At 46.5% G+C, this 25,948-nt stretch overlaps 1 protein-coding gene across 3 annotated transcripts in view; it reads right to left on the reverse strand.

Moving 5' to 3' along the window:
• The window catches only part of LOC308475875 (unconventional myosin-X-like), a 79,872-nt gene that overhangs the window by 5,885 nt on the left and 48,039 nt on the right, over nt 1-25,948 (reverse strand). For all 3 annotated transcript variants that reach the window (XM_081003350.1, XM_081003351.1, XM_081003352.1), the window contains 15 exons: nt 20,059-20,165; nt 16,692-16,994; nt 14,173-14,212; nt 11,977-12,759; nt 10,164-10,287; nt 9,098-9,341; nt 8,212-8,307; nt 7,751-7,844; nt 7,051-7,106; nt 5,455-5,597; nt 4,209-4,403; nt 3,323-3,480; nt 2,397-2,520; nt 1,485-1,782; nt 633-840 (listed from right to left, as the gene is read on the reverse strand). In XM_081003350.1, the coding sequence (XP_080859476.1) occupies nt 633-840; nt 1,485-1,782; nt 2,397-2,520; nt 3,323-3,480; nt 4,209-4,403; nt 5,455-5,597; nt 7,051-7,106; nt 7,751-7,844; nt 8,212-8,307; nt 9,098-9,341; nt 10,164-10,287; nt 11,977-12,759; nt 14,173-14,212; nt 16,692-16,994; nt 20,059-20,165 (2,973 nt within the window). The remainder of the gene's footprint in view (nt 1-632; nt 841-1,484; nt 1,783-2,396; nt 2,521-3,322; nt 3,481-4,208; nt 4,404-5,454; nt 5,598-7,050; nt 7,107-7,750; nt 7,845-8,211; nt 8,308-9,097; nt 9,342-10,163; nt 10,288-11,976; nt 12,760-14,172; nt 14,213-16,691; nt 16,995-20,058; nt 20,166-25,948) is intronic.

A 25,948-nucleotide genomic window follows, 5' to 3' on the forward strand; every position in this document is an offset into this window, starting at 1 on the left:
GAGTCAGGATTGGTCACGCCTCCATCGGGGAGCGAGGAAACGGTCGAGAGGAAGGTTGAAGGCTGGGCGCGCGCGCCAAGTTCAAATGTACAGGAGGGCGGCGCAGTTGGCAGCCCGGATAGGGAGCCAGGTCCCAAAGCCCGCCGAAAAGAGGGGGAGGAGTCAGGGGGGTCAACGTCAGCGTCAGAAGAATCCAGGAAGGAAGGGACCCCGGGGGGTAGCAGGACCCAGAGGAGAAAGGAGAGACGGAAGAGGTGGAGTAAGGCTAGAATCTTAAACTGGTGTACAGGGGGCGGAGACTCAGATGGAGCTTCGCCGATCTAACCCCTAGACGTAGAGCTGGGGCGCTGCGGCTTGAAAATGGAAACTGTACTTCAATAAAGACTTTTGTACATTACTGCCGGCTAGCGTTGGTCCTCTGTGAGCTGGGACCTGGAGCCAGCTCTGACACCACATCACTCCACAAAGGATTTGGTTGCACAAGGAACCTCTCAGACAGATGCAAACAGGCTGGACTAAGAGAGAGAGATATATATTCCCTCCACTTCCGCTAGTAGAGGCCATCTGAAGCAAGCTGAATGCCCCTTCTTCCCTGGACAACTTTGCCTTGAAAATTCTGCCTTCGTTCTTACCTCTCCGGCACTGGTATGAGAATTGATGGTAATTTGACAGGAACCTCCTCCGTGGCAGTAGACGGTGGTGGTCATTTCCTCCCGGGTGATGAGGGCCTGTATTTCCTCCTGGGAGGGGACAAACTCCCTGCTCTTGGTTCTTTTCAGTGAATCAGTGATGAACTGAGAATACCGATCTATTTCAGTGCCTGGGAAGAGATCTTTTACTCTGGTTGAGGGAGGGTGAGGAAAGAGAAGAGGTAAATAACATATTGCCATTCTGTCATGAAACAAACTTTGACCTAGAACCGTGTCATTTGTATAGCGAGGCCAAGCCAACTCAAGAGGCTGTGGGCTACCTACAGCCTATGAAGATGTTGTATCACTTAATGTAAGCAAATTTCATTCATTTGGACAGAGGTTATTTACTATTTTCTGCCTCTGAGACCAATATTTACACCTTTGTCTAAAAATATCAGGACCAGCTTGGCACTGCTGCTGAGTAGAAAGCGGGTATGAGGGAAAGTAGTACAGGAAGCACTGGAGTTTTCACAAAGCAAGGTGGAGGTAAATTGGGGGTGGGTGGCCTCTGCAATGATCTGTAAGGATGCAAGTATTAGGCAAAGGGCCTCCTGTTTTGCATGCAGAAGGTTCCTGGTTCTATCTCTGGCTAGGACTGAATCCTGGAGAGCTGTTGCCCTTCAGTGGAGATAATACTGAGCTGGTCGGACTGATGGGCTGACTCAATATGAAGCAGCCTTCCTATGTTTCTATATGTCTGCAGCGACTGGTGCTATGTAATGTATTCCTCAGTGCTCTGGAGTCAGTGAGCTAGCTACAATTGCAGAGAAATTCCTCCAGGATGGTTCTTACCTTCTGAGGTGGAACTTGAGGTAACGGAGGATTCCTCTGCTGGGCAGGAAGGTGCAGCTCATGCAGGTCATCAGCTGCCAGTGGTGAAGGTTCCCTGGTCTGTTGGGCTGTGGCACGTGGTTTGTCTGCTTGATCAGCTGACAGTACACCTCGTCCCGGAGGGGCCTGAGATCATGGCAGGTCTGCAGAATGCCCTGGATAATGGGGATGGGGTCAGAGACTGTCTCGATCTCCTGAAGGGAGTTAAAGATCTTCATTGCTTCATCCTGGAGGCTGCTATAGCCTTTCTCTTGCTGCACTGCAGTGGGAGGAGGTGGCACAAACAACAAGGCAGGGAGAAGGCAGTCAGTATGTCCTCCAACTACGGACTGGCCAGCTGCTAGTTCATCACTCCAAGAAACACATTTGCTCATGCCCACAACCCACAGGAGAAGGGAAACTCCTCTGATAATTATCACTACTCAAAGGTCACTTGAGAGACAATTCAATTCCCCCCATTAGAAACAGTTACATGATAGGGCTATGATTCTGCTCCTTTCTTAATGCACAATTCTTTGTATTTCAGCTAGTTAATTCCATTCCACTGGTATGTTCACCGCATCTTCCCACTTCTACAGTATTTTTTTATGCATCAGAGTTCAGCCAGAGTCAACACAATAACTCTGATTTACCGTGCAATTCTATGCATGTTTAGAAGGATGTAAGGCCCACTGAGACTTACTTCTGAGTCAATGTACACAGAATTCTTGTGCACACTCAGCTAAGAAGTAAGTCGCACTGAAGTTGAACCTACTTTTGAGGAAACATGTATACTGGGTTGCACTGTAAAGCTGGATGACCTTCCCATCCTCTCAAAAATTATTCCTTTTGAACCCTTGACATAGCATCCTCGAAAGCCACCATGTCACTCACAGTTGACCCCAACATCCCCATATGGCAGTGGTAGAAGCGGCGAGTGCAAGGGGTGCTGGGTGTATCTCAGGATAGGATTCCTCCGGTAGGTCTGTTCTACCACTTCAGGGTTCATGCTGTTCTCCTGAAAGGAAGGGGTGGGCAAGTAGAGGTTACCTTTACAGGGCTTCTCTCTTTCCCTCCAAACATCTAATTGTACTATTAAATGGAAGTGCTCCCAGTCCATTACAGAAGAGATAAAACAACAGATAAAGGCCTTGTACTGCAAAAATGGCAAGGTGGTCAGCAACAGGGGAGACTGCCAAACCAAGTCCATAGAAGGATTTGGAGATCACTTTATATCACAAAATATCCAGAGTGTCAGGCCAACAACAGCCCTCTCATCAAAAGCAATTCTGAATATTTAGAAACACGCCATGTTCTGACAGATCATAATACTGCTTTTAGTTGTTGTTGAATAAAATGTGCATCTACACCCTTCTGCCAATTTTAATCGTGTGTGTGTGTGTGTGTGTGTAGGGAAACTAACCAAGTGTATATGTATTTCCATCTGTCTACCTGAAAAGGGGGGGCCAAACAGCAAACCTCCTCGCTTTACTGGCCGAGGGAGCCGACGTTTGTCCACAGACAGTTTTTCTGGATCATGTGGCCAGCATGACTAAGCTGTTCCTGGCGAAACCAGAGCAGCGCATGAAAACGCTGTTTACCTTCCTGCCGGAGCGGTACCTATTTATCTACTTGCACTTTGACGTGCTTTCAAACTGCTAGGTGGGCAGCAGCAGGGACTGAGCAACAGGAGCTCACCCCGTCATGGGGATTCGAACCGCCGGCCTTCCAGTTGGCAAGCCCAAGAGGCTCAGTGGTTTGGACCACAGCACCACCGCATCCCTCATACTCATGTGCAATTAAGAGTTAGAGGCACTTACTCTAATGTCCCGAATCAGCTGCTGCGTGGGTGTTTCAATGGGAACCTTGCTGTCAATGACTCCTTGGATGGCAGAGACCCAGCGCATGGCTTCATTCAGCAGCTTTGTGTAGAGCCGATACGAGTGCTTTCTGCCATGCACAGTGATGTTCCAGTAGCCTGAAGGCACAAACAGAAACAGGCAACTACTGCCCAATCTTGGAGTAATTGAGATGACAAATGATACAGCGAGAGAGAAAAGTGTGAGGTGGCAGAGGCCAGATCCTGGTGGCAATGTTGACTGCGCTCTATCAGCTGCTCATGACATGATGCAGTTGCTGTGTGATCTAAACTGGCTAATGGCACCCAAAGGGGTCTACAGAAAGCCCCTGATATTCCTTTGTGCACTTGATTGGCTTGGCCCATGCAGCACTAACTTCACCCCACAGGACTCACTTTGTGCCATTATTCCCATGACACAAATGCTATTTCACTCCAAAGAAACCAGCAAATTAAATGTTATGGTTTATAGGATGAACAGAGTCAGTTCAGAAATTCTCTTTGGGCCTTACCAACTATGAATGCAAAACAGACACAGGCATATGAACATTTGATCTGCATCATACAAAGTCCAGCCATGGTCCCATCTATCCCAATACTAGCAGCTGGTCTCCCAGGCAGAGATCCCAAGCGCTGATGCTGGATCCTTTGAAATGAGGATTGAAGCTGGGACCCTCTACATGCAAAATACAGACCCTTCCCATAGTCTGCCAGGACTGTGTCCTATTACAAATGACCAAAATGATATTCCACACATTTATAGCTGTGCACAAAATGGTAAAGAATGGCAACGAACACTCAGAGAAAGACACACTGGCACACAAAGAACACCTTTTCCCCTTCCTTACCTGTTTCTTTGAAGACCCTTTCATCAGGCTGGACCACTGAGCAGAGGCTGTTCAGCACCAGTGTCCCGAGCTTGGTGGCTGTGCGCTCGGATGATTTGTAGTAATCAAGGGCAGTGTTGGTCAGCACAAACCAGCGTTTCTTCACCTTCAGGGAAGAGGTCTTGCTACTGCTCTGGACCTCCTTATGAAGCCAGCCTGATGGGAAAGAGTGACAACAGGGCCCAATAGAATTGAAATTCAAGAAATCGAGTTTGCTCTCCTGCTAATGGGATGCTACTGGAGACTTTCAAATTCCTGTTCCTTTCTTATAAAGAACAGAGGAAGGAGGAGGCACAATTCAGTCTAAACCGCCATCTCCCCCAGCTGACTTCCTGATTTCACTATCAGAGCATGCATTGCAAAGAAAGAAAGAAAGAAAGAAAGAAAGAAAGAAAGAAAGAAAGAAAGAAAGAGTTTAGGTAACACTTAACCACCCAAAGAGCTTTTAATGAACCATGTTTGGCGTTTGTGTTTGGAGGGAAGTGAGGGGGCGGGAGGAGACTGCTTGGGGTACAGAATGTTAAGGCAAGTGGGAGGGGGCAGCTGAAGCGTGTGCTGAATGATGGTTGGGGTGGTGGGTGGGAATTTTGACAGTTGAGAGTGATGACAGGATCAGCATTTAATTACTGGGATGAATCACAGTCACCTCAAACTTCAGTCTGTTTACATCGTTCCTCAGATTAAATACTCTGCTGCTAACCCTGAGTATCTTGTCAGTGAAACCCACACTTAAAGGGTGCGAATACATACCTCAGTTCTTAACACTTATACACTGCTGTCAGAACATTAAGACTATGGTGGCTTTCTCTTAGTAAATCCTTACAAGCATCCTGCAATGCCAATATGAACAGGTGGGGTTGAGGCAAAGAAAGCAGCAAACTTGCCCATGGCCACCTAGAGAATTCCTGGATGAGGGGAGATTTGAACTGGAGGCTTTCTTACCATGGCATGTTATGAGCCACTCTATTGCATCAGTTCTCATGGTCATCAGCAGCTTCATATCCCATTTATAAAGTGCCATTATCACTTTGGAAGAGTGAGCTGTGCCATGACTGTAGCAACTAGTGCTATGGTGAGATAGGCTGCCTCAAAGGCCAGCAAATGGCTTATTTGTATTATTAACACCACTGGGGCAAGGAGGGTACTGTTTAGGTGTTCTGCCTCAGGCACAATATATTTAGCCAGCTCTTTCATCTTGCCTTCATACCTCTCACAAGAAACTCCTGCCCATCGACCCGGGATTCGCCTTTGGGCTTCTGCAACAGGGAGATCCAGTGGTGCATCTCTTCAGGGATGTCACTGTTGCAGTGAATGACTCTATTTGCTGTGATGATCACAAAGGAGTTTGGCCTGAAAAATCACCATCATCAAAATTAGTATCTCGTCGTCAACATCATCATCATCAATATTAATATTTTTCCAAAGCCACAACACAAATCTGTTTGTTTTCCCCCCAGACTCAAGCTGTGCAAGAAGAAAACATGTGAAGGTTAGGCCACACACAGAAACACATTGATTTTGCTCTCTTTTTGAAGGATGCAAGTCAGATTACTGCTTCAGATGCAACTTTAAAACTGTGGCAGCACTTAGTGTTTGCCACGTCCAGAAAAACTACTATTCTCGAAGAAATGGGCATGTGTTGTGGGGAAGAGGGGGAAGCGTATGAGATGTCTGATTTGGCCACAGTGACAGATGTCTTAGTTACATCCAGTTTGGATTACTCTAACACTCGTGGGGCTGCCTTTGAACAGTACTCCGAAACTTCAACTGGCTCCAAAAGCTGCAGCCAGATTGTTGGCTGGTTATAGGGTGCAGACAACTTCCTTGCTAGAACAGCTCCACTGGCTACAGGTCTGTTTCTGGGGCACAATTCAAAGTGTGGGTTATTACCTATATAGTACCACATGGCTTATGCCCAGGCTGTATGAAGGACCTTACTGACCCATACAAACCTGCCTGGGTCTTGAGGTGAGGTCCTTCTCCTGGTACCGCCACACTCACAGGCATGCTTGGTGGGGACATGGGAGAGGGCCTTCTTGGTGGCTGCTCCCAGTCTCTGGAACTCCCTCCCTAGAGAAGCTAGACTGGCTCCTTGTTGCCTTTGCACAGGCAGGTAAAGGCTTTCTTGTCCCAACAGGCTTTTGGGAACTGACTGCTTTTAATTAAATTAAAGGGCTGGTGCCATGCTGTTTTTGAGTCTAATTATTGGTATGCCTTAAACAGATTTTATATACGTATATTGTTTTCATTATTGATTTTTAAAAAAAATGTTTTTAGTGGTTCTTGTTTCTATCTGAAAGCTGCCTTGAGTCCCAGCAGGGAGAAAAGTGGGGTATAAATAAATAATAATAATTAACAACAAAAACGATGGTAATATAAAAGGGAAAGCACCCCACAGGATGGTACTGTGCCATAAAAGCAGCCATCTCTCTGCGGAGCACACACAACTTTAGCTCATAGGGCAGGTGGTGTGTAGTTGCACACACTTCCCTGAAGTATGAAACACCCAGAGCTCGAGAACCCGAACCCACAGCAACTAGACTTTATTAAGAGGAAAGCAAATGCTTCAAGGAGCTTCTGGAGCCAATGGCCAGTCACTCAAAATAAACACAGCCATTTGGGAGATATTTATACTGGCTGGAGGCATTTTAAGTAGCTCCTTATCTGTTGCATTTATATTTACTCAAATATGCAGTAGATGGATTTAAATATTTTCCCTTTACACAATTGTTGCTGCACCAAAAATATTTGAAAATCACAAAACGAAAAAGCACACACAAATAGGAACTCAGCTGTAGCTTACCTGTCAGGATTGTCAGAAGCACAGACTGAGTCTATGAGCCCCACGTCCAGGGTTCCCTTTAAAACAACAACAAAAAATGGAACAAACTTCTAGATATATGCAAGATCCAGTTCCTACCATTCTGTTCCATTCCAGTGTGATCCACACATAGGCATCCACTTTTTATTGCTTTTAAATTCATTTTGGTTTTTTTCCTGCTGTTTTAAACCAATTTTTAGCTGTTTTTATTATCTTTTGTACATCACATTGGGACGTTTGTGGAAGACAGCAGCAACAACAATACCTGATGTGGCTCTGCAATTAGAAGTAGGCCGCGTTCGTAATTGTTGGTGTCACCAGGAGGCAGTGAACATGTTGAGTCCCTAAGTGCACCCCTTTACTTTCTCCTAGAGGGCAACTTTCCTCAACCTGTGGCCCTCCAGATGCTTTGGACTACAACTCCCGTTAGCCTGAAACAGCATGGTCATGGTCAGTGATGAGAGATGATGGGACTGTAATCCCAACATCTGGAGCTCCTGTAGGAATGAATGACTGTGTGGATCAAAAACCTCTGACCTCTATGGATGACCAGGTTCCAACGGCCTATCTAGTCCTGCATCTCGTTCTCAGTGGACAACCAAATGCCTAGGAACATCCTTCATCAGCTGCTAGGCAGCCAGAAGAGTGACAGTTTCAGGGGTCCACTTGACCCACCACTCACCACAGCATTCTTTGGGTTGGCTTGTTCATCCTGCATCTCTCTCAGCTGCTGCTCTGTAGCACTGTGCACACGGCTCAGGACATTAAACCAGTCACTGTAAGAAAGACAGAAGCAGAAGACACTTAAAAAAACCCCCCGTATATATTTATTACTGAAATGGTTAATTTTTTAATAGTCTAGAATACTATAATTAATATGCAGTTGTATACAAAGCATCATAGAAGTAATTAAATATATTTACTAATACCGATAACATCATACAAAGACTGAAACAATGATTTGATAACACGTATATCATGATTCATCTTCTACTCTCCTGCCTTTCCCTATTTTTATAACTGCTTCTCTATTTAGAGCACAACATCATGGGAGGGGTGTTGCTTCCAGCTCTCCCACCCCTCGCCTTGGGAAAAAGCAGAAACCTTTTAAGAAAAACACACACCTATCCCTGCATCCCCTACCTGGCATCCTCTGGTGATTCTGCCACTATGTGGTAAACGCGATCACTTGTCACAATATCAAGGGCATTCTCTTTCTCGTGAATATCCACAATCTCCCTGAAAAACAACAAGTGTGAAGAGCCAGGATGAAAAGGCAGTTTGTCTATGTTTGGCATCCATCTCCATTGGCCTGCCTGGTCTCAAGGAGGCTCAGTGTTTCCCCGATAATATCTTATAATACTTGAGAACAAGGAAGCAACAGCACCCAAAGATGAAGTAAGGTGACAGGCTGGTGTGGGAATGAGGGTACTGCCTACTGCACCTAGAGACCACCTTTGGGGGCTGTGTTGATAAGGATCCACTGCAAGGGCAACATCACTGAAAAGACTTAATGTGGGCAAAGAGACAGCTAAACCAATTCAAGTTGAATAGTACTGACAAGAGAGGCCAGGGGGAGTGCACAAGAACGGGCAAAATTTGCTACAAGAAAATTCTCAAATCAGTCCTAAATAGGCCCATGTAGGTGGGGGGCAGTCAGTTGCACTTTTCACAGGCCTCACAGGCTGGGGGGTACCACCAGGGGCCTGCCAGACTTAAGCTATCATGCCAAGAACAAGACTCCCATCCCAGGCCTCCAACAAGCTCTGCATGGGCCTGGTCCGAGAGCGTCATTCTGCATGCAGTACTGACGCTGAAGCTTTAAAAATAGCCCTTGCACTCAGGTAAGGGGCTCTAAGGCCCCACCCTCTCTAACAGCCTCAGGCCTAAAGATGTCCCACAGGACTTAAGGAGTCAAACAATTTCCCCTCAGGCCCAGGTTGTTAAGGATTCCCCAAACATCTCCTGTTACCAATCAATATTGATATTGATTTATCCCTAGGGTTAGAGACATAATAGTGTCCCATACTTGGCCTTCCTGATGTCAATCGTGCCTTTCAGCTTCTCTTCACTGTCGTTCTCAAAGTACATCAGCTTGGCCTCTCTCAGGACAAACCAGCGCCGTTTCCAATTCCGGCGAGACAGCGTGGACATGCCTCCTCCCTTCTTGTAAAGCCAGCCTGATTTCAAGGCCTCTTGCTTGGCTCGAAACCACATGAAGGCCTCGTTCTTCAGGACACACCAGCGCCGTCTCCAGGGGTTCATCAGGCCCCCTTGCAAGGAAGAGAAAAGAGACACAGTCAAAGTTACTGCACCACCAGAATGTCCCCACCCTGCACTCCACAAGCACCTGACAAAGACAGTGGCAAGTGTTATCTTCCTGCCCTTGGCCATAGCAGTTCCCTGAAAAATGTGGGGCCTCCTGTAGAGACAGAATGCTAACATGCAAAAGCAGGCACAAGTGTATCACAGTGGCATTAGCTGCAATGTACAGCGAGGCAGCGGTTGACTTTTTGTATTACTATCTTCCCCTACAACCCTAAAAAAACAACACCTTGGTCTGCTAGTTACCAAAGTAAAATTGGGAGTGGGGAGGTAAATGTGTGTACTTGCACAAGCCCTCACAAAACTGGCATGAGATATTTTGTTACCTGAAGTGAGGCCCAAATGGTGCCTCCTCCTGCCCCACTAAGACCAGTATCTTTTTTATAAATGTAAATTTTGTAGCATCAAGCATTAATTTCATTTATCCACCCCCTTACTACCACCCCAAATATTGCTTCACAGTGCTGCCAGATCACTTCAAGCATGTTCCACAACAGGGCCTCTTCCATCTCTAAAAACTGCTATCATCTGTCAACATGCCCATTAAGACCCAACACTTGGGACTGGATATCACAGCCTTTATGTGGATGCCAATGCAAAGCAACCAAGGTCCCTTCTAATCCCTCCTTGACAAAAAGCCTTACTGACTTGATCTTGGAAATGAAGAAGAACAAAACAGCAAAACAGGGAGCAAATACTGAGGGGAGATGAGAGGGGATTAGGGAGCAGGGGGAAATGGCTCAGCTTAGGGGACTGACCAAGCTGCTTACCTTTCATGTAGAGATAGCTGTGAAAATAGGCTGGCCCCGATCCATTGAGCACAGTGACCCGGCTGCTGCAGAATTCTTCATCCGTGTCCATATAAGCATCCCCTTCATCCTCGCTGTCTAGAAACTGGAGGCAAAAAGAATGGTTACGCTCCAGAAACAAAGCAGCACAACCTGCCAAGTCCTATCACACTTCCACTACAGATCTGAGTGCTGAGCTGGCCAGGCAGTATGATAACCATACAGAAGCAGGAATGATCTAAAGTGGGTGAGTAATTTCAAGGCAAAGGCCAAAACCTGCCATACTCAGTTGCCAACATGTGGACTTTGGCCTCTATTTCCATTTTGGAACTATCTGCTTTAAGAACCTCCAGTTTTCTATTGCAATAGTTCTCTGATATTCAGCAAAATGCATTCTGGCCATCTCAGCTTCTGTCTCTCTCATTATCCCCCTTGGGGGGGGCAGTCTAACCCCCTTCTGCAGCAGATAATGTGAAAAGCTACAACTTTACACACAACCTAACACACAAACAATATGTCCTTATGGGCAGCACAAAGGCGTTAAATAGATTAAACAGGGGTGAACTGCCATTCTACAAGGGATAGCTTCTAAAGTATATGAACTCCCTTTTTAAGATCACCCCAAAAGGTTCATACAATGAGTGTGTTCTTGGGGACGGTGGCTGTTGTGTGCATGATTAATCGGGTCAAACAATATCCAGTAAGTGCCCTTGTAAATTTGGCAGACACAAATACCCATACAGTAATTGTAGCTGGAAGTAATGCACCAACACCAGGCACAAAATCCATATTCCAACATATATAAAAAACATACAAATGTGCATGAAGATGTGAAGAACAAATGGGAAATGTGCATATATGGGATGCATATGCAAACATGTGCGCACAGACACACCAGTTGTGCAAGTAAGCTTTTAGTATCACACAGAAAAATACAAACACGGCAGAAAATGGATAAAGTAACCAATAGGTTAAGGCAGTCAATGTGATTTCCTCCGAATGTTGTTGGACTACGACTTCCAGCATCCCTGACCATTGAGCCATGCTGGCTGAGGCTAATGGGAGCTGGAGGCCAAGGGCTACCCCTGGGTTAAAGGAAACACAACACAATGGATTTTAACACTTAAGAACAAAACAAAATCCTGTGCCTATATTTTATTATTTATATCCTGCCTTTCTTCCATTATATTTATATCCTGCCTTTCTTCTATGATGGAACTCAAGGCAACACACACAGTTCCCTGGAAGTCTCCCATCCAGGCATTGCCCAAGCCCAGAACTTCTTGGCTTCATCCAAGCTATTGCATCCTGTACCTTCAAAACCACATCCTGAGACAAGGGAAGACTGAAAAAGTTCCAAGGTCAGCTTGCAAGAAGAAATGGAGTTCTTTAGAAATCAGTCTTGGGACTTATTTTATTCACTACATTTCCCCCCTTTCTTTTTTGTTTGCAACTTGGATTGCAAACAGGAAGAGTGTGGATTGAATTTTCCAATGAAACCAAGCTGGGAGATGCCTATGAGAGACCACAAGGATTGGACAGTTATGCAAGATGAAACTAGGCAAGCCTATGGATGGGAGGGAGTAGAAATGTGTTCACAAGCATCCTGATGAAATGCAATGGCTGTGAATGTGGACTGAAGAAAACAAAGTGCCTTTTAACCCCAAGGAGCACGTAACTAGTTAACACAAGAGAGCACTGAGGTGCCAAATGTGCACAGGAAAGATAAAAAGAAAAACACACTTCCTGCTTCAGAGCAGGATCTGTTTTTTGCTTCGAGGCAAATGGCCCTTACCGAGTCTAAGCTGCCGCGGTTGGAGTCCATGCCGTTGCTGTGGGAATTGCGCGAGACCTCCTCCCCATTCAGGGGCTCAGCGGACGTGCTGCCAGCCTCTCCGCTGCCATCAAACTCCTCGTGGTCATAGTCAGACTCCACATCTGGAGGCAAGCTGTAAATTGGCTCTTCCGAGTCCCCATTGTCACTCTGCAGGATTTCCGAGGCTGATTGGTAGATGCTTTCCATAGGCTGCTCCTTCTGGGGGCTTGCAGATCTCTCTGTGGAAAGACACAGAGTGTTGCCCTCGTCGTTCTCTCCCTTCCTAGGCACTGGCATATTCGGAGAAGCATCTTCCTCGGAGTAATAGTTGTCACTGGTTCTGGTGCTGCTGTCCTGGTTCAGGAGACTTGGGCTGGGAACTGGTGGTCCCTCTTCATCTGCAGGAAAGCCCTCGTCTTCTTCTTCCTCAGCCAGGGGAGCTACAAGGCTGCATTCAATGTTGAGGGTCCCTTCGTTGGACAGTGAGTGCTCGAAGCCTTGCACGCTCTCATCCAAATTCCCAAAATCCAGCAGCTCCAGGAACTCCTGCGCGACCCTGGACGCCTCCTTCTCCAGCCTCTGGATCTCCTCTTCCCGCTGCCGCTTTATCTCGTTCTTGGTGTTCTCACAGGTGATGTGGTCAGTCTTCTGCTGCCACTGCAGCTTCTCAATCTCCCTCTCCAGTCGCAGGATCTCTTCCATCTGACGCTGCTCCTCTTCTTGTAAAGGCTGGTCTTCCTCTTGGGTCCTTAGCGCCTCCATCTGAAAGAAAGGGTCACCCAAAGGGGCACAGATGACAGACTTTCAAAGATCAGCCTTAATGGAGTCACAGTAACAGATCTGAGAAAGCAGGCGCTTGCATGGCGGCCAAGTGGCACTTCCCTCTGCTCCCTGCATGTGCAACATTTCTTCTAATTGTTCTAAGGCATGAGAAGAGCCCTACATCAAGCCAATGGCCCATCTAATCCAGAATCTTGTTCTCTCAAAAGTGACCAACCAAATGCCCATGTCAAGCCTGCAAGCAGGACCTGAGTGCAATAGCACTCTCTCACTCCTTGTGATCCTAGCAACTGGTATTCAGAGGCATACAGCCTCTAACAGTGGCTGGAGATGGGTCTTACTTAAAAAAAACCAACCTGTTTGATGAGGTACTCATGGGACAAAAGAACTAAGCATCTGTACTGTACACCATGGGAAGCAAAGGCTCTCACAGGCACTTCCAACTCGCTTAAAAGGCTATGGTCTATCTCCAAGCCAAGCCAAGTGACAATAGGCTGGATTCAAATGTGCCTTGGATGGAAGTGTCTTTGATCCACCAGAAGATCTCATTAATGAACAGGGGTCAGTGGGGAAGTCTTTTGCTGATTCCACCTCTCAGCTGCAGTCCCCTCACCATTTTGAAAAAAGGGGCCATTGAGCCTGTGTCTGGTTCAAGGGGGAAAATTCCACTGGCACCAATGCAAGCTTTCATTCAGAGACGAATAGCAGCTGCCCCCCCCCATATTTTTCAATGGGACTGTGGCACAAAAGAAAGAGGTAAACCCGCCGTCCCACATGCCACATTGATAACCCTGATCAGGATTCCACAGCAGCTGACATTTACACATTCCACTATATTTGTACAACTATGGGTTGTATCCGGTGTTTGCAGAATGCAGTTCTGTTTATTACAGTACTTTGAAACTGTCCTCAATCTAGATGACACTGTACCGCCGTTCCTAGGATCAAGCTACATGTAACACTCAACATCTAGGGACATATCCAACACTTTTCTTCTGCTCATGCAACAAACCTCTGCTTGTGTAATTGGACTTCCCCATCTGCTCCTTGCACACCCCCAAAATCTGCTCCAGAGGGTCCCCCAACCTTCTGAAGAAGATTTTGAGGATGTGCGATGAGCTTCAAGGAAGAGGAGAGGAGAGGGAAGTTCTGTTGTGCAAGTTGATGCCTGTTGGCATACAACCCTAGGTGTTTATATTACTTTATAGGAGTGGAGCGTCATCTAGACTGAGGACAGAGTCACCGTAACAGCATAGCACTGCATTCTGCAAACAGTACCTTGGATTAGCTTGTAAAGAGGGAAAGGTCAAGCAACAAAGATCACCAGCATGTCTTCGTATTCTGCTTAGTATTCTGAAATGAGAGGCATATGATGGGAGTCATAATGGAACACACCTGAGCCATCTGCAGCGCTGCTTCAAGCTGCTCTTTTTCTCTGTTCAAAAACAAAGAACAAACTCATCAATAAAATCTACAGTCCAGCTTGCCATGAAAATTTGCTGAAATCAATGAAGTTTTAAATAACACTGCTGCCTCAGTCATTTGCATTCAGATCAAAAATTTTGTGAGCTGTAACAAAGCCTTTAAAGTTAAACCAAGGGAAATTATTATATTAATGAAAGGCTTGGGTTTTCAGAAGGCTGGTTGGGGTTTGTTTGTTTTTTTGGTAAGGCTTCAGAACAGATGCTGACTGCTATTGAACACATATGGAACAACAATTCACACTGCAGAATGCATGTGGAGGGAAATGGAGGCTGCCTTACAGTGGATAAAAAATGTCATATGAACATACTCTTTAGTCAGAAGGTCGACGGTTTGAATCCCTGCGATGGGGTGAGCTCCCATTGCTCGGTCCCTGCTCCTGCCAACCTAGCAGTTCAAAAGCACATCAAAGTGCAAGTAGATAAATAGGTACTGCTCTGGTGGGAAGGAAAACGGCATTTCCGTGCGCTGCTCTGGTTCGCCCGAAGCAGCTTAGTCATGCTGGCTACATGACCCGGAAGCTGTACGACGGCTCTCAGCCAGTAAAGCGAGATGAGAGCTGCAACCCCAGAGTCGGCCGTGACTGGACCTAACGGTCAGGGATCCCTTTACCTTTAAAGTAGCTGAAGGCACCCTCTTCCCATAGGACAGCCAGATTATCTCAGGCTTGGTTTAATTTGAGGTGTGCAGCTGTGTCAAGACTTCCCCAGCTCTCCCCTCTTGTGACTGAGGAACAAGCTAAGAAACTGGACAGAGTGGAATGGAGGCAAGGTCACACTGAAGACTCCTGATTGACCACAAAGCCAAGAAAAGGGAATTGGAGGCTGGACTTCTAGAATAAATAAATAATGTGGGATCCGAAACTGTGTTTTTAAAGAAAAGTATTATGCAATAGTTTCCCTCAAGAAGAAGCCTTCTAAAAATACACAACTTCCTAAAGTCACATATCATTTTCCAAGGGTAAAAGTAATAACTTGGCTGGTAATCATCACTTCATTATTATTAGAGCTGTTGACTGTGGTAACATATATGGAACAGTGTTAGGCGCATACACAATTAAAAAAAACCAATACCTATATAATGTATTTTTTAAAAAGCTCACTGCAAATGGGTGTATGTCAAGGACAGAGAAACTGTACACATTATTATTAATAATAAATTAAATTTCTGTAGCAATTGATCAATCAATATTCCCTGGGTGACCTACAAACAAGAAAATATTAAAAACATGGTACTGATGTTTTAATGAGGTGGTTTTTCCCACAAGGTTATATTGACATGCTACTGCTGCTGTGTTATTTTATTGTTGTGCTACTTGGAGGTTTTGTCTTCAAATAAAAAGTAGTTTAGAAACCATACACCCTTATTTGTTTATTTCATAAAATTTATGTTTATAGAAAGTAGGATCATAGTGTTAGAAGGGAGCAGTTACTACCACTGCATTGCAACCTGTGGCGCTCACCCTTGTAGTCCTGAACCAGCCACCTGCAATGATGTCCTGCGACAACCTCACAGCCTAGCGCTTAGTCGTCCTTTCAGCCCAGAGACTAAAAGACATGCCCAGGTGCGCTGCTTTGGGGCTTCCAAATTCTGCAGAGTCCAGATATTCAGGAAGCTTCAGACCACCTTGGCCTACCTGGCTCACAGGGACCAGCACTTGACCAGAGCAAGTTGTGCAACCTCCATAGCTAGTCTCTTGTGCTGAGTATAGGAGTGCCCAAAAGGAAAAAGTCCCAGTCCAGATGAGCCCTATCATTAGCACTGAGTGTTCTACAATTCTCACTAAGCATGGAATTTAGTATCAGCTTGCAGCTATAAAGGAGTGAGGTTGGGCTCAAAAAAGAATGCAGGAAGTAACTGGGGAAATCTGCAAAGGCAGAGAGGATGTTGGGTAATGTTTCCAATGGTCAGGAGGCGGGGCTTCAGGGCCATGCATGGCTCCTCCCCTACTAGAAACATATATATGCAGACTTACTTCCCATAATTCATTTTTTAAAAGGTCACCAAATTCAAGTCTGTCTGAGCACAATTTGGCTCACCTGGATACAGAAGTTTGGTGCTGTGTTGCTGCTCTTTTAAAGAGGTGAATATACAAAACTCTGCCTATCAGGAGCAACACATCAAAGGCAGAGTCCTGTTTGGACTGTTCCGCTTCAGGCTACAGGGGGCTGATCAAATGGCAAGGGGGTGAAAAATACCCCACAGTCCTCCACATAGGAAACTAAAGCACCAGAGGTAGGTAAACCAAAATCCTTATCCCCGACACCTGATTTTCTATACGCAGGGAATCCTTTACATGGAGGAACATTAAATCATGTACATCCCTCTCACTCCTGCAGTCTGAAGTGGTACAGTCCTGGCACAGGTCTGCCTCTTCAGTTGCAATTTTGTGAAAGCTGGGCCAGGGAGACAGAACCAAGACTGCCTGGTACCTTTTCTTCTCCTCTTCCTCCTCCTGCTTCCTCCTACGCTCCCTCTCTTCTTGCCATTGTCTTTCCTCTTCCTCCTTTCTAATCCGCTCTTCCTCTCGACGCCTCTGCTCCTCAGCTTCCCGTTTCCGCTGCTGTTCCTCCTCTAGCAGGTGCCGGTAGAGGCTGCGAGCCAGCTGCCCACGCCAGTGCTTCTGCAGGACAATGGCAGAGGCCTTCAGGCGCAGAAGGGATTTCTTCCAGAAGTGAGCACGGTAGTTCTTTTGGATAGTCACGACACTGGCTAGCACCCTTCGATACCTCTTCCTGAGTCAACGAAAGCAAGGTGGGGGTTACTGTCAATCAACAGCCATTGCTCACTAGGTTCTCCTCAGCATCTGCCTCAGAAACCATCTGACCCAGGGGTACCAAGATGCCAGATTCAATGAATCAGCACAACCACAGCCGCTTTCTCCAAAAAACATTTCCCCAGGAAGCCACTCCTTCCATGATTTCCTTTCTCCTCCATCTGTCACCCATCTGGTTTCTGGAGAATGCTTTAGGCATCTCCCTCTTGGGGCCACTCATTTCCTGTTTCTACACCAGCTCTGTCTTTGCTAAGCACTTTGAGTGGTGTAATGGCAAGGAACCTCCCAACCCAAGGCAAAATGGCAGATTCCCCCATCCCTCCAAACAATAAAGGGATGGTTCCTGTCATGACCTCCTCCCAGCATATCAGTCTTTTTTCCAGATGCTCCCACATAGACAGCCATGCACTGCTAAAACAGAGGAATGGGTAGTTTTTACACACCCACACCCACATATGGAAGCTAAGGTCCCCGTACCAGAGAGAGAGAGAGAGAGAGAGAGAGAGAGAGAGAGAGAGAGAGAGAGTTGGGGAATGCCTTTAATTAGTAATGAGACTGTGCACTCTGTACATGTTCAGAATCTCCCTTCTCTGTAGTTAATCTGCAGGCGTAGAAAAAACTCAAATTCTAAGTCCTAACATTCCTGGCCTGAATTGAGGGTCTGCTTCTTTTATTAGTGCAATTAAGGCCAGTCCACATGAATCCAATATGGATTATATGCTTTTCTTTTTCTTTTTGAGGACCAATATGAAAAACTAGTATATTATTTCTGTGGAACAGAAGCATTATCTAGGAAATATACTTACAAGAGTCAGGCAGTTGCTATGTTTGACACTCCATGTGGCACTATGAGGTGTCTCCTGCTAAAGAACAGGGAATGTGTGTGCTCTGCAAGCCTGTGGCTGCACTGCACAAGAATTGAAATGGATATTGACACTGAGTTCAGCATCCTGAGAATCAAAGCTTAAATTAAAACTTATTTTTTAAAATACCCAAACAAACAAGTTTCTCACATGCTTAAAGCTGTTAAGATCCATAATCTGTGTGCAAATCCTGGTGAAACCTCAAGGTCTAACAAGATACACCAGGAGACTCATCCAGAATCTGTGGGGAATGGAAGGGGACAATTGCATGCAAAGGAATGTAAAATGGAAGGAGCCTCCCTGCTCATGCGGTTCCCCAGTATTCCACCCACCCACCCACCCACCCACCCCTGTCCTTTTCTCCCACCTGAGCTCTGATACAGAAGCCCTGCCAGGAGAAAAGTGGTCGAGAGGCATTTTCAGCAGGGAAAGCATGTTCATCACCCCTTCCAGCGCACTGCTTGTTTGCTTCAAAACTGTTCTGCCGGTTCTGCAGAATCAATCGTCTAGCACAGTTTGTGCTGCCATCATATCCTCTTAGGCTTCAGAAGCCGGCATGGTGACAGAACAAGGTTTCCAGTGATTGGGGGGGGGGGGTTAGGAATCCAGTAAGATTCCTATGGCCTAAGACAGGAGATCCAAATAGCACCCACTCCCCAATGGCAAGCTAAATTATAATAATTATAATAAACAAAACAACGGCCAATTTGCTGCATGCCAGTGACACACCTTGCCTGATGGTAGGGCTAGTCCTGTTCCAGTGTCCTGCATGGCTCTTGCTCTTTTATACAACTAACAGAAAGTAACAGGTTGTGCAAAATAAAACAATCTGTACGCAAAGGTTCTTAGTTTGCAGAATTCCAGAAGGTTATTTTGGTGCAGAATTCTGGTGACAGCAGCACTGGCAGTGGCAACAATGCCATTAGCAACAATATCCCAGTTCATATGCAATGGCCTGGACCTGGGCCTAGCTCATGATTATACCCTCAAAATGCAGATGGTTTTCACAGCCTGGGAAATCCATGTCTGCAGCTGGAGTCCAGCCAAGTCTTGCTGTAGGCAGCAGATGCAGCTTTGACTTCCTTGCCTGAAGAACGGAGCCTGCCTCCCCCTTGGATAGTATTGGAGGGGGGGAGACTAGGCAGATTGCCCTTATTCTGTTCACCAATCAACATTCTAGTTTGGTAGGCCCAAATCTAAACTACACCAAGGGCTTTGTGAACTTTGCATTTTGTTTTATTTTAAGGAAAGGTAGATGCCAGTTTTATGTGCATATTTTATTATGTAAATTTGCATAGGCAGTATTTCCTATGCAATATTTAGTCTTTTTCAGATAGTTACAGGAAAGAGAAAAAAGCACATGGAGCCCCTCCCTCCCCCCCACCTCCTAGCAGTTCAGCTCAGCTCCCACCCTCCACTTTCCCTAGCCAATGGCGTTTGAGATGTCACCAGGGGCTGCTCACACATTTTCAGGCCTCTTTGCAACCTTAAAGGCTAGAAACTTTTTAAAAAATGAAGCTGAATTGCCAGGGTGCTGAATTCCTCGTCTAGTAGCAACCCCTGCGCTGTTAATGGCACGATCCTGGAATACAGGCAGCCCATGCAATAATTCCTCAAAGCAACACCAGTGTCCTTGCGGAGCACAGGTGACTGTCCGAATGGGCACACATAGCAATTTGCCAGAACAAGACAACAACAATTAACAGCAAGATGAAAAGGCAGAGACAGATAGATGGTGGGGATGCAGAGCCAGCCAGTTTACAGCTACCCCCACCCAGAAGAGCCCACCAGGGAAGCGGAATCTGGAGAGGGGGGCTATAAGTGAGGAAGACTGGCCTGGGTCTGGCAAATAAAGACAGAGATTGGGCTGAGGGTCTTCAGTGCGGAGCAAGAGAGGGGGAGCTGGGGAGTTTCTCTGCAGGGTAGCTTCACAGGGGGATTACAGATGCAACAGGAAAGGGGCAGGGGACAGAGACCCGGGCAAGTAAGCAACTTCACAGTCAGTGGCCTGCATTTGGGAATGCATGGGGATTTCAAGAGGGAGCAGAGAAGGGGGAAAGCAGTGGAAGCCCTGCCAGAAGCAGCAAGCTGGAAAGGAGAGAGACCTGGCAGCAAGGAGCATTCCAGCAGCTGGGCAAAGAAGGCGATTCAAGCACTGACCTTGCCATGTAGCCCAGGACGTGGGCTCGGATGATGGTTGCCGCCTTCCTCAGCTCCTCTTCCCGGGCCTTCTCCAGTTTTTGCTCCAGAGCCTCCTTCAGGAAAACCTGGTACCCCGGGGAGGAGTTTCATCAAACACAAAGAGAGGAAACAGCAAGTCCCAGGCAGCACCAGCAGGTCCCATGCCTGCCTGCCTGCCTGCCTGCCTGCCGTAACAAGGCACACAGGGCTCCTTTTATGCTCCTGCGCCAGAGCCAGTCCCTGCTCTGCCAGCCCTTCCCCTTTGGGTGCTGTCGCTGATGGACAAGGGAGAAAGTTGTGCAGGGAGAGGAGCCAAACTCAGCCCAGCCCCCGCACACACTCTCTCTCTCTCTCTTCCACACTGCAGGCTCAAGGATTAAGGGGGAGAGAAAAAGGGGGGAGGAGGCTGCACTGCTTTTAACTATTAACCCTTTCTTTGGCTCAGTGACATCTTTTAAGGCTATCTGGGCCTGCTGCTCGAGTCCTGCTAATGAGGCTCTGGGTATGTGTGTCAACATTCCAGGCGCTGCATGCAAAATGCAGAAGAAAAACTGGCCAAACTATGACAAGATACCCATTCCAAGAAAAGAAGCTGGGGGGGCACCGCGGGGGGTGGGGTGAGGAGGGAGAGGAAGAATCTTTCCAAATATCATTTCCTGCACTGCAGATAATCCACACATATTTTCTCCCTGGCTGCTTCTTTGCATCACTGCCTCAGTGCCAGCCTGTCTCCAAGCTGTTTTGCTGGCTGGAAGATTCCTTCTCACTTTCATTGCCTTCTCTGCAATCAAACCTTCCCAAGAGGTGTGGCTCACCCTGAATGCACAGAAGAACAAGTGGTCATTCTGCTTTTGCTTTTTTATTAAAAGACACACCTGGGTGCTATTCCTGAAACCAGGAGGCATGAAGCCTGCTTTCAGAACAGGCTACACTTGTGGCTCTGGTGGGTGATGCATGACCGCACACGGGTCAGGGAAACTGCATCAATCTCATTAGATATTTCAGCAGCCCCATGATGAGGTCTTGGAATGCCAACAGTGGGGTCTGGAAAACATCCATGGGCCTGGTCTGTTACTCATTCCTGTCTGGGAGGTTCCAGAAGGATGGAAGGTTAGGCCTGGTCCACCTGTGTGGCTGTCGGTGGACCAAAATCATTGGTACTCCAATTAATAATAATAATAATAATAATAATAATTATTATTATTATTATTTATTATTTGTACCCCGCCCATCTGGCTGGGTTTCCCCAGCCACTCTGGGCGGCTTCCATAGAAACCAAAAATACAGTAAAATATCACAGATTAAAAACTTCCCTGAACAGGGCTGCCTTAAGATGTCTTCTAAACATCAGGTAGTTATTTATTGCTTTGACATCTGATGTCAAATAAAGTGACACACAATCCAAAAGGTGACTCCGAGGATGCATTGTAACGCTGCAAAGACTCTGGGCCACAATCCCTGGGTTATGTGGCACAGATATTTGGGATAGCAAATGCCTTTGGTATTTTGAGTGCAGCATTCTTCTGGAGGACTTGAGTGGTTGAAGATTGCATTAACATCCCCAAGGAAATCTGTTTTCATCAACTGCATTCATGGCTAGCCTCCCACATTTGCCTGAGGTGAAGGCAATGCAACCAAAGGCTTAGGCTGCCAATGCATTAAAGTCTCCTTTCTGCACTGAAGTTCTAAATCAGGAGTACAAAAAGCTCTTGATCACATGAATATTTGCAGAGAAAGCTATATGGAGGGCAAGGGGATCATCAGCATGTGGGTGCTGTGTGGCTTAGGGGATGTGAATGAGCAGCCCGCAAGGGGGGGGGGGCAGGGGAGACCATTTGGACGCAACCTGTGCAGACATGCACACTTATAAAGCCCCAAGTGTTGGACACATGGCCTTGCTCAAAATTGGTAGAGCAGCATTTGCAGAAATCAAATAGAAATCACAGGTGCCTTTCAGAACTCCCTAGCTTGAGGCAGGAAGCTGGAGGCTTGCGGAAACTGGTGTGAAGGGCAAAGCTGGCAAGGAAAAAGTATAGCACAGTGCCTCTCTGCCTAGTTGTCCCCTGCCCAAACTTGTGCTACAAGAATCCAAACAAAGTCCAGACTGCCACAGTGGACAATCAGCAGCTGCTCCCCTCTGTCCCTAATGAGAAACACAAAGACCATCCTGCTTTCCCCTTCCTTTCCTGTGCTCTACAATTCCTTATACTAGCCCTTTTCCTTCCTCCACCAAACAATTGCTCAGTATAGAAATCCCCCCCTTGAAATATACTGCACAGGAAGCACTTCCCACTCCTTCCCCCATCCTGCCCAGCACATGTGCAAGCCCACGCAGGGACTCCTCAAGCCTCGCCTGCCCAGGTTGCTCATAAAGCCCCCAGCAACACCCTGGAGGAACAGAACAGGCCAAAGAGGATCACTGGGCAGGGACATGTCGCTAACCCTCAACCTCGGCCTCACCTCCAGAGACAAAGAGGGGCCCTATGCTTCAACGCAGAGGCAGGGCCTCTTGACAGGCACAAAGGGACTGGGCTCACAAGGCAAACTCATGACTCTTTTAAGACCTATTTGTTTTCTAGGCAGCAAAGGAAAGGAGAGCTGTGGCTGTGCGGTGGGGCGTATGCTTTGCATGCAAGAAGGTTCCAGATCCAGTCCCTGGCATCTCCAGACAGGGCTGGAAAACACTGGAGGAGTCACTGTAGGTCAGCGTGAACAGTACTAAGCTAGGTGGACCAAGGTGCTTGACTCAATAGAAACACAACTTCCCACGCTCCTAATTGCCAGCAATAGCTACAGATGCTGCACCACTATAGAGCAAGAGTTTTAAGTGATCAGAACTGGAAAGTCTGCTCTGCCTAGGGCTAGGATTGCCAACATTTTTGCTCACTCTGCTCCTGTGCATGTAACAGCAGATTGAGACACCACTTAGCCAGGAAAAGCTGACTTTCAGAAGACATCTGAAGGCAGCCCTGTTTAGGGAAGTTCTTAATGTTTGATGTTTTATCGTGTTTTTAATATTCCATTGGAAGCCACCAAGAGTGGCTGGGGAAACCCAGCCAGATGGGCAGGGTATAAATAAATAATTATTATTATTATTATTATTATTATTATTATTATTATTACCACCAGCTTAATTTGTTGGTGAGGCCACTGTTAAAAGGACAGAGGCAAGGTCACTGAAATAAGGCAGCTCTATCCTTGGAGCAAGAATACCATATTACGGCATTCTAGGTGAAGGCTAGAAAATTTATCATTCTTTAACACCTTTGTGGTGCTCCTACAAAAGTACAGATTCCTCCTACCACTTCAACATTTATTTTTTTAAAGGTATGTACCTAAAAATGAAAGAATGATGGAAACATGCATTTGGACACATGTGTATACATGCACACTTCTTAGGTAGCCAGGACAGTCCGCAGCAACATGTTGCCTTTACACTTGGTAACAAATCTTAGCTCACTGCCGTATAATGTGTGGAATGGTTCTAAGAATTTTTTTGTATGACTCCAAATCTTGCATTGCCTTGCCTTGACTGGGTACTTGCCATTATGGCTAGTAGCCCTCTCCTCCATGAACTGTACCTCTTCACTGAACCCCCAAGTTTAGCTTCTGCAAGCTTATATGCAATGAAACCCCCAGTAGAGAACCCTGTGCAGATACTGCTCCTGCCCTTCCACAGAATGCGCCCACTGCTCAAACCCGGCAACTGACTTCTCCATCTGCAATGCAGAGGACAGTACCAGAGAGTCGTTATTGTAATCCTTACATATAAATAGGGCTCCATCCTCTGCCTCAGCTTTAATCCAGGCTGGGTCTCCACATTGGAGCAGATCCTAGGGTTTCCTTGGCCATTATAGCAGCATTTTAACAATGCACCATCCGTCACACCCAGTGATGCTGGTTAGCAATGTTGTATTAAGCTTTGGCTTCTAGAGGGCTTTTGAACATTTGACAGAGCACCACTGGCACTGAACATACTGATCTCTGTAAATGCCAGGCATCCCCCTATTGCTACCCAAATGGCCCCAAACCACCTTAATAACCAGGGTAAAAAACCTTGGTTATTAAAGATAAATAAATAATAAATTAATATTAATATTAATATTAATTTATTAATATTTATTAATGTTTTATTAATAAATATTAATAAATTAATAAAACCCCACCATTTTATTTGGATGCCAGAAAACCAATTTTGTAGCTTAAATTTGACCTACCTCCTACTTCCAATGGTTTCTCTCCTTCCTTGTCATTTCCACCTTGTGGCTCACAGTAATTTTTAAAAGTGGTCTGTGTGCCCCAGCAATTCTCATCTGCTTTGCCACTAATCAGGGATGTGACTCTCTTTCCTTTGCTCCTTCAATGTCTTTCATAAAGTGGGCCATCCTCCCTTATCTCCTGCCTCTGAAATCAATCCCATCTGGATAGGCGGCAGAGCCCCCTCAACCCACCCTGTTGCCCCTCTTCCTTGCTCATCCTGAGAAGCGAAGACTTCAAAGAGCTCGAGCCCTGCCCCAAGTGGCCCTGCTTCCCTGAACAGCAAGCAAAGGGCAGCGAGGCAGCCGGTCCCTTCTCAGATGGACCAGCAACTCTGAGAGTGAGCGAGAGAGGGAAAGTTCTATTGTTCTTGGTGGGGTCAAAGGTCAGTTGTCTGCCGCACCAGTCACTTGGAGCCTGTTCTCTTTAATGGCTCCAAGGTTGATTTATTAACTCCAAGTGCTTGGTATGCAGAGAGACAGCAGTTTCCTTTCTCCTCTCTTGCTAGTGGCAAGCCGCCTTTGGTCTCCCTTGCTCGAGGACTGATGCCTGAGCTTTCCTCCCTCCCCAGTTCCGTTTAAGGCAGCACAAGCTGCAGAACATTAATATAATGCATAGACTGTACATCGTGTCACTGGGAAATGAAAGATAAGCTGCAGAAAGGAATCACACAGCAGCCTAAAACGTCCTGGCTGGGCCCAGTTACTTCACCCTGAATTTGGCATGCTCTAAATGCAGGGGCTCTAAATGCAGCTGGCAATTGCGACTGGTTGCCCTTGCCTAATCAGTAAGAGTCTATGGCTCACCATATCCCCCCCCCCCCACATGCCTTTTAAGGAAGGCACATTTGTGACCTGCCGGACTACTTCTTGAATTGCTGTCCCAAGCAACTGTGCTCCCTAGCGGCCTTATTAACTCAGAGCATCTAATTTATTCCTAACAAAGACACAAAGCAAATCTGGTGCAGACCCCTTGGGTGAAGAAGAGACAGCAATGCTGGTGGCTACACCTTAATGGCAGGGTGCCCTCTCACTGTATTGCTTTAGATGCTTGCTGGAAACTTTTTTTATTTCAGGAAGCCTACCCAGATATGTGGGACGCGGGTGGCGCTGTGGGTAAAACCTCAGTGCCTAGGACATGCTGATCATATGGTCGGTGGTTTGAATCCACGCGGTGGAGTGAGCTCCTGACTTCGGTCCCAGCTCCTGCCCACCTAGCAGTTCGAAAGCACCCTTAAGTGCAAGTAGATAAATAGGTACCGCTTTATAGCGGGAAGGTAAACGGCGTTTCCGTGTGCTGCGCTGGTGCTGGCTCGCCAGAGCAGCTTCGTCACGCTGGCCACGTGACCCGGAAGTGTCTCCGGACAGCGCTGGCCCCCAGCCTCTTAAGTGAGATGGGCGCACAACCCTAGAGTCGGACACAACTGGCCCGTACGGGCAGGGGTACCTTTACCTTTTTACCCAGATATGTAACTTAGTCACCTGTATATCTGTTTTAAAAGCTTTATTGGTTTTATCTTTATTTCTAATTATTATGGTTTTACATACTTTTTTATACATATATGTATTTGTTTTTATTTATGTTTTTACATATTTTTGTTTTTGTGGATTTC

Source organism: Podarcis pityusensis, assembly GCF_964106645.2.
Source record: "Podarcis pityusensis genome assembly, chromosome: 1".
Lineage (NCBI taxonomy): Eukaryota > Metazoa > Chordata > Lepidosauria > Squamata > Lacertidae > Podarcis > Podarcis pityusensis.